At 58.4% G+C, this 8446-nt stretch overlaps 1 protein-coding gene and 1 long non-coding RNA gene across 3 annotated transcripts; both read left to right on the top strand.

The window, feature by feature from the left end:
* The first annotated feature begins 881 nt into the window (after positions 1–881).
* LOC146420524 (uncharacterized) lies at positions 882–1411 on the top strand. Its single transcript, XR_014849114.1, has 2 exons — positions 882–964; positions 1032–1411. It is a non-coding gene; the product is annotated as an uncharacterized LOC146420524 (long non-coding RNA).
* Positions 1412–2091: 680 nt separating this feature from the next.
* On the top strand, positions 2092–8392 carry LOC146420523 (ras-related protein Rab-5B-like). Of its 2 annotated transcripts, none has more exons than XM_085048174.1 (4): positions 2092–2228; positions 6566–6738; positions 7910–8061; positions 8099–8212. In XM_085048174.1, exons 2-4 carry the CDS (start codon positions 6576–6578, stop codon positions 8195–8197), a joined length of 414 nt encoding a protein of 137 aa, XP_084904300.1. In that variant the 5' UTR covers positions 2092–2228; positions 6566–6575; the 3' UTR covers positions 8198–8212. The 2 variants fall into 2 exon arrangements, with proteins under 2 accessions (XP_084904300.1, XP_084904301.1); XM_085048175.1 differs by lacking the exon at positions 8099–8212 and adding an exon at positions 8270–8392 and having other exon boundaries at positions 2093–2228.
* Positions 8393–8446: the final 54 nt, after the last annotated feature.

Here is an 8446-nt window from a genome sequence, read left to right as displayed (position 1 = left end):
ACCGTGTCACCAGGGCCGTGCCCCACCTGCGCCTCTGAGTGTCACCAGTGTCACCAGGGCTGTGCCCCACCTGCGCCTCTGAGTGCCACCGTGCCACCGTGTCACCAGGGTCCTGCAGTGTCACCAGGGCCGTGCCCCACCTGCGCCTCTGAGTGCCACCGTGTCACTGTGTCACCAGGGTCCTGCAGTGTCACCAGGGTCCTGCGATGTCACCAGGGCTGTGCCCCACCTGCGCCTCTGAGTGCCACCAGGGTCACCCCATTGTCACCAGGGTCCTGCGGTGTCACCAGAGCTGTGCCCTACCTGCGCCTCTGACTGCCACCGTGTCACCGTGTCACTGTGTCACCAGGGCTGTGCCCCACCTGCGCCTCTGAGTGTCACCGTGTCACTGTGTCACCAGGGCCGTGCCCCACCTGCGCCTCTGAGTGCCACCAGGGTCACCCCATTGTCACCAGAGCTGTGCCCCACCTGTGCCTCTGAGTGCCACCATGTCACCGTGTCACCAGGGTCCTGCGGTGTCACCGTGTCACCCCATTGTCACCAGGGCTGTGCCCCACCTGCGCCTCTGAGTGTCACCAGTATCACCGTGTCACCGTGTCACCAGGGTCCTGCAGTGTCACCAGGGCCGTGCCCCACCTGCGCCTCTGAGTGTCACCAACTGCCACCCCATTGTCACCAGGGTCCTGCGGTGTCACCAGGGTCACCCCTTTGTCACCAGGGCTGTGCCCCACCTTTGCCTCTGACTGTCACCGTGTCACCGTGTCACCAGGGTCCTGCAGTGTCACCAAGGTCCTGCAATGTCACCAGAGCTGTGCCCCACCTGCGCCTCTGACCGCTGGGAACAGCAGTGTCACCGTGTCACCAAGGGGTCCTGCGGTGTCCCCAGCTTGGATTTGTGACACTCGTTGTCCCCAAATGCCACCCCCTTTGTCACCAGACTGCCACCCCTTCTGTCCCCCTTGATGTCACCGCCTTTGTCCCCCAATGCCACCCCCTGTGTCCCCCACGATGTCACCCCTCTGTCCCAAAAGTGCCACCCCATTGTCCCCCAATGTCACCCCCATTGTCCCCAAACTGCCACCTCCATTGTCCCCAAATGCCACCCCATTGTCACCAGAGCTGTGCCCCACCTGCGCCTCTGACCGCCGGGGGACAGGAGTGTCACACAGTGTCCCCAACTCGGATTTGTGGTGTCATTGTCCCCAAACTGCCACCCCTGTTGTCACCAGGCTGCCACCCCTCTGTCCCCAAATGTCACCCTTATTGTCCCCAAACTGCCCCCTATATTGTCCCCAAATGCCACCCCCTCTGTCCCCTCCCCTGTCCCGGCGCTTTTCGGAGCCGAATTGTTTTTTGTAATTTCTGCAAATTTCGTAGCAAAAATCTCCAGGTTGTTTTCCTGTCATTGTCACCTCGGGGCTGTCCTGTCACTGTCACTGTCACCATCCCAACTGTCCCCAGACCCCCCAGGGTGTCACCAAACCCTCTGTCACCCCCCGGTTTGTCCCCAAAGGTCCCCCCAGCCCTTCCCCGAGTCCCCCTGGCTCTGTCACACCCCCAAATTTGTCCCCAAATGCCCCCCCATGTCCCCTTTGTCCCCCCGCCCAGGCCACGCCCCTCGAGCTAAGCCACGCCCCCTCTCTGACCACGCCCACACGCCCCATGGACTGCCCTGATTGGTCAGCACAAGCCCCGCCCCCAGCTCAGCGCTCCCGGCGGCCCCCGCTGTCAATCACAGCCAGCGCCTCCTCTGATTGGGTGAATCCGCAGCTCACCCGCCTTCCCATTGGCTGCTGCCGCCGCCGGGCTCCGCCCCCTCAGGTCACCTTATTTGTTGTCGCTCCCGCCCACCCGCGCGGCTCTGCTCCCCATTGGCTGCCCGCCCCGTCACTCACCTCAAGCCCCGCCTCCCTACCACCTTCCCTCCTCCCACTGGCCACCAACTCCCTCAACCCCTATTGGCCACTCCGCCGCCCATCACCCCCTCCCTCCCTCCCATTGGCCGCGCTGGGCGGGGCGGTGCTGCTCCCCTCTCCCATTGGCTGAGCGCGAAGGCGGGCTTTGCGCTGATTGGCTGGGGCCGCGCTCAGTCCCGCCCCCGCCGTGAGGGCTCGGCGGAGCCGCTGTTTGTGCGCTCGGGCCGCGCCGGGAGCCCGGAGGGACCGGAGGGACCGGGGGGAGCCCCGAGGAGCCCCGAGGAGCCCCGAGGGACCGGGGGCAGCCCGGAGGTACCCGCGGGGCGGTCCGGGAGCAGCCCCGGCGCTGGGGCGGCACGGCAGCCGGGGAGGAGCGGGCGGCGCCGCGCTGGGCCTGGCGGGCGCGCTGAGGGGAGGGCGGCACCCGCCGTGAGGGGTGAGGGGCGGGCGGGATCGCCTGGCCCGGGGGCTCGGGGACGGAGGGACGGCAGCTCCCGGTGGGCTCGGGGCTGGAGGAACGGCAGCTCCCGGTGGGTCGCGGCCTGGCGGGGTTGTGGCCGAAGGGAGCGGTATGGGGGCGAGCCGCGTTCTGAGGGGGCTTTGGAACCCTTTTCCCCATTATTGGGGTCTTGCCTCCCGTTTTGAGGGGGTTTTTCAACCCTTTTCCCAGTTATTTGGGTCTTTCCTCCCGTTCTGAGGGGGCTTTGGAACCCTTTTCCCCATTATTTGGGGTTTTTCCCCCATTATTGGAGTCTTTCCCCTATTATTGGGGTCTTTCCCCCTGTTCTGGGGGTGTTTCCCCCCCGCCCGGGTTTTGGGAATGTTCTCCTCGCCGTTCTGGGGGTTTCTCCTCGTTATTGGGGGTTTTTATTCCTTTTTCAGCAGGGGTTCTCATCCCTGCCCGCAGCCGGGGATACCTTGGGATTTGGGATCGCCCGGGATTTGGGATTCCTTAGAGCTGGGATCCCTCAGAATTTGGGTTCCCTCAGAAGCTGGGATTCCCTGGGATTTGGGATCGCCCGGGATTTGGGATTCCTCAGAATTTGGGATTCCTTCGGATTTGGGATTCCTCAGAATTTGGATTCCTCAGAATTTGGATTCCCCCAGCAGCTGGGATTCCCTGGGATTTGGGATTCTGCAGAGCTGAGGCTCCTCCACAATTTGGGATTGCCCCAGAATTTGGGATTGCTCAGAATTTGGAATTCCTCAGAATTTGGGATCCCCCAGAATTTGGATTCCCCCAGAAGTTGGGATTTCCCGGAATTTGGGATCTTGCAGAGCTGAGCCTCCGCCAGAATTTGGGATTGCTCGGATCTGAGGCTCCTCCAGAATTTGGGATTGCTCAGAATTTGGAATTCCTCAGAATTTGGGATCCCCCAGAATTTGGATTCCCCCAGAAGTTGGGATTTCCCGGAATTTGGGATCTTGCAGAGCTGAGCCTCCGCCAGAATTTGGGATTGCTCGGATCTGAGGCTCCTCCAGAATTTGGGATTGCCGAATTTGGAATTCTCAGAATTTGGGATCCGATTTGGATTCCCCCAGAAGTTGGGATTTCCCGGAATTTGGGATCTTGCAGAGCTGAGCCTCCGCCAGAATTTGGGATTGCTCAGAGCTGAGGCTCCTCCACAATTTGGAATCCCTCACGACTTGGGATCTCCCGGAATTTGGGATCTGCCCCAGATCTGAGGCTATCCCACAATTCGGGATTCTCCCGAACTGAGGCTCCCCCAGAATTTGGGATTTCCTGCAATTGGGAATCCACCAGAAGTTGGGATTCCTTGGAATTTGGGTTCCCCCAGAACTGGCACTCCCATGGGATTTGGGATCCCCCAGAATTTGGGATCCTGCAGCGCTGAGCCTCTCCCAGAATTTGGGATTGCTCGGAGCTGAGGCTCCTCCAGAATTTGGGATTTCCTGGAATTGGGAATCCACCAGAAGTTGGGATTCCTTGGAATTTGGGATCCCCCAGAATTTGGGATCCCCCCCAGATCTGAGGCTCTCCCAGAATTTGGGATTCTCCCAAACTGAGGCTCCCCCAGAATTTGGGAATTCCCGGAATTGGGAATCCACCAGAAGTTGGGACTCCTTGGAATTTGGGTTCCCTCAGAATTTGGGATTCCCCGGAATTTGGGATCTCTTGAAACCGGGAATCCCCCAGAACTGGGACTCCCCTGGGATTTGGGATCTAAACTCCCTGTGAGCTGGAGCTCCCCCAGCATTTGGGATTCCTTGGGATTGAGATTCCCCCAGAGTTTGGGGTTCCCTGGGATTTGGGGTCGGGATCGAGGAGGGATCCCAGTGTTTTTTATGGGAAAAATCCCAATATTCCATTAGGGAATGATCCCGGTATTCCCAAGGAATCCCAGTGTTTTTATGGGAATAATTCCAGTATTTCATTAAGGAAAGATCCCAATATCCCATTGGGTAGAGTTCCCAGTGTTTAATTAAACACAGGAATTCTTCCCTAATTGGGGAAAGATCCCAGTGTTTAATTAGGGAAAGATCCCAGTGTTTAATTAGGGAAAGATCCCAGTGTTTAATTAGGGAAAGATCCTGATATTTTAATAAAGAAGAATCACAGTGAGTTTTTAGGAAAAGATCCCAATGTACCTTTTAGGGAGAAATCCCAATATATTTTTTGTGGAGAAATCCCAATGGATTTTTTAGGGAGAGACCCCTGTGTGGTTTTTAGGGAGAAATCCCCCTGTTCCTTTAGGGACAGATCCCAGTGTTTTACCAGGAATATCCAGGCTTTTGGATCCTCTGACATCCCAAAATCTGAATTTTCCTGTGGGTAATTGTGTCCCTTGGGATCCCTCAGGGCATCCTGGATTGGGAAAATCTGGGAATTCCCAAATCCCTGGAGCCTCAGGGCTGCTTTTGCAGGAAATCAGGGATCTGTGGGGTGTGCAGGGATTCTGTGGGGTATCCAGGGATCTCTGGGGTGTCCAGGGATCTGTGGGGTGTGCAGGGATGGATCTATGGGGTGTCCAGGGATCTGTGGGGTGTGCAGGGATACTATGGGGTGTCCGGGGATAGTATGGGGTGTCCAGGATTCTATGGGATGTCTGGGGATCTGTGGGGTGTGCAGGGATTCTGTGGGGTGTCCAGGGATACTATGGGGTGTGCAGGGATCTGTGGGGTGTGCAGAGATTCTATGGGGTATCCAGGGATCTGTGGGGTGTCCGAGGATTCTGTGGGGTTTGCAGGGATTCTGTGGGGTGTCCGGGGATACTATGGGGTGTCCAGGATTCTGTGGGGTGTCCGGGGATCTGTGGGGTGTCCAGGGATTCTGGAGGATGAGGATGAGGATGGTGAGGATGAGGATAAAGATGAGGATGAGGATGAGGATGAGGATGAGGAAGGTGAGGATGAGGATGAGGATAGGGATGAGGATGAGGATGAGCACAGATCCCACAGCCAGCCGGGATCCTGGTGGCTCCACAGGTCCTGGAAAAGCCTTTTTTTGGGATCACAGCATTCCAGGAAATGCTGAGTTCCTCTCCCCAGGCCGTGGGTGGGAACAGAGATCTCCCCTAATCCCAAAAAATCCGGGATGGGAGTGTTTCCTGCTGGGAAAGGGATTTGGGATCAGCCATCCCCGGGTGTGGGGTTGGTGTCTGGGGCCTTTTGGGGTCACTTCCCCCACAAATCCCATTCCCAGCAGAATTCCCTGCCCTCAGCTGTGCCATTCCCAGATCAGCCCATCCTGGGGGATCTGCTCCTGTCGGGAATGGGAAGGAATAGCCAGGATCCCAAAAACAGGGAAAATGAACCCAAATACCAAATGGGGGATGAGGGGGTTTTGGGAAGGGAGTTCCCTTATGGGAAGGGGTTGGGATCTGATGGGATCTGGAGGCTCTTCTGGTGTTATCTGGTGGGAGCAGCGAGTGCTGAGTCACTGCTGGAAAGATCCCATAACCCTGGGGTGATCCAGGGATCACTATGGGGTGATGCCATAACCCAGGGGTGATCCCATAATCCTGGGGGTGATCCCATGATTGGGGTGATCCCATAATTGGGGTGATCCCATAACCCAGGAGTGATCCCATAACTGGGGTGATCCCTTAACTGGGGTGATCCCATAACGCAGGGGTGATCCTATAACTCTGGGATGATCCCATAATTGGGGTGAACCCATAATCCCAGGAGGTGAGCTGGGGGGAGCAATTCCATCCCAGAGTTGATTCCAATGGGGTGATCCCATCCCATCGGGATCAATCCCACCCCATCAGGGTCAATCCCATTGGGGTCAATCCCATCCCATTAGGGTCAATCCCATTGGGGTCAATCCCATCAGGATCAGTCCCATCAGGGTCAGTCCCATTGGGGTCAATCCCATCCCATCAGGGTTAATCCCATTGGGGTCAGTCCCATTGGGGTCAATCCCATCCTATTGGGGTCAGTCCCACCCTATTAGGGTCAAACCCATTGGGGTCAGTCCCATCCCATTGGGGTCAATCCCATCAGGGTCAATCCCATTGGGGTCAGTCCCACCCCATCAGGGTCAATCCCACCCCATTGGGGTCAGTCCCACCCCATCAGGGTCAATCCCATCAGGGTCAATCCCACCCCATTGGGGTCAGCCCCACCCCATTAGGGTCAATCCCCTCAGAGTCAATCCCTTTCCCCCCCGGCTGTTTCCGCAGGCAGGGCAGCATGGCGAGCCGCGGGGCTCAGCGGCCCAACGGCCACTCGCAGCCCAGTAAGATCTGCCAGTTCAAACTGGTGCTGCTGGGAGAGTCGGCCGTGGGCAAGTCCAGCCTGGTGCTGCGCTTCGTCAAGGGCCAGTTCCACGAGTACCAGGAGAGCACCATCGGCGGTGAGCTGAGTGGGGTTTGGGGTGGGGTTGGGGTGGGATTTGGGAGATATGGGATGGGATTGGGGTGTTCCAGGAGAGCACCATCGGCGGTGAGTTGGGTTTGGGATTTGGGACATATGGGGTGGGATTGGGGTGGGATTTGGAGTGTTCCGGGAGAGCACCATCGGCGGTGAGCCGGGGATTTGGGGTGGGTTTGGGGTGGGTTTGGGGTGGGATTTGGAAGATATGGGGTCGGTTTGGGGTGTTCCAGGAGTGCACCATCGGCGGTGAGCTGGGATTGGGATTTGGGACATATGGGGTGGTATTGGGGTGGGATTTGGGAGATATGGGATGGGTTTGGGGTGGGGTTTGGGGTGTTCCAGGAGAGCACCATCGGCGGTGAGCTGAGGATTTGGGATCCTGGGAAATGGATCCGGGGGTATGGGATGGGTTTGGGGTGGGATTTGGGAGATATGGGACAGGATTTGGGGTGAGCTCTGTGGTCATTCCCAGGAAACGTGGGATTCTAGGGTAGGATTTGGGATGCAGTTAGGGCTCCATGGGTGGCTTTGGGGACACCCTGAGCTGTCCCTGGGTGGCTTTGGGGACACCCTGAGCTGTCCCTGTCCCCACAGCAGTGTTCCTAACCCAATCCATGTGCCTGGATGGGTTTGTATCACACTGAGCTGCCCCTGGGTGGGTTTAGGGTGCATTTAGGGTCACCCTGACCCCGCTGTCCCCACAGCGGCGTTCCTGACCCAGTCGGTGTGCCTGGATGGGTTTGTGTCACCCTGAGCTGTCTCTGGGTGGGTTTGGGGTGGTTTTGGGGTGGGTTTAGGGTCACCCTGACCCCACTGTCCCCACAGTGGTGTTCCTGATGTGGTCAGTGTGCCTGGGCAGGTTTGGGGTGATTTTAGGGTGGGTTTAGGGTCACCCTGAGCTGTCCCTGGGTGGGTTTAGGGTCCCCCTGACCCCGCTGTCCCCCCAGCGGCGTTGCTGACGCAGTCGGTGTGCCTGGGTGGGTTTGGGGTGGTTTTAGGGCGGGTTTAGGGTCACCCTCACCCTCCTGTCCCCGCAGCGGCGTTCCTGACGCAGTCGGTGTGCCTGGGTGGGTTTGGGGTGTGTTTAGGGTCACCCTGAGCTGTTCCTGGGTGGGTTTAGGGTCACTCTCACGTCTCCCCTGTCCCCGCAGCGGCGTTCCTGACGCAGTCGGTGTGCCTGGACGACACCACGGTGAAGTTTGAGATTTGGGACACGGCGGGGCAGGAGCGATACCACAGCCTGGCGCCCATGTACTACCGCGGGGCGCAGGCTGCCATCGTGGTGTATGACATCACCAACCAGGTATGGCATCACTGCCAGGTGTGACATCATCTGACAGGTATGGCGTCACCTGCCAGGTGTGACATCACCTGCTAGGTGTGACATCATCTGCCAGGTATGGCATCACCTGCTAGGTGTGACATCACCAACCAGGTAGGGCATCACCGGCCAGGTGTGACATCACCAGCCAGGTGTGACATCACCAACCAGGTAGGGCATCACCTGCCAGGTATGGCATCACCAGCCAGGTGTGACATCACTGGCCAGGTGTGATGTCACCTGCCAGGTGTGACATCACCTGCCAGGTATGGCATCACCAGCCAGGTGTGATGTCACCAGCCGGGTATGGGATCCAGGGGGTGGCAATGGGGGTCATCAGGGCCACTAGTGGGATCACTGGGGGACA

The sequence above is a fragment of the Lichenostomus cassidix genome, unplaced genomic scaffold (genome assembly GCF_008360975.1).
Source record: "Lichenostomus cassidix isolate B80296 unplaced genomic scaffold, HeHo_3.0 HiC_scaffold_867, whole genome shotgun sequence".
In the NCBI taxonomy this organism is placed as follows: Eukaryota; Metazoa; Chordata; class Aves; order Passeriformes; family Meliphagidae; genus Lichenostomus; species Lichenostomus cassidix.
The sequence above is the reverse complement of the archived record's forward strand: the minus strand, read 5'-3'. Positions and strand labels throughout refer to the sequence as shown.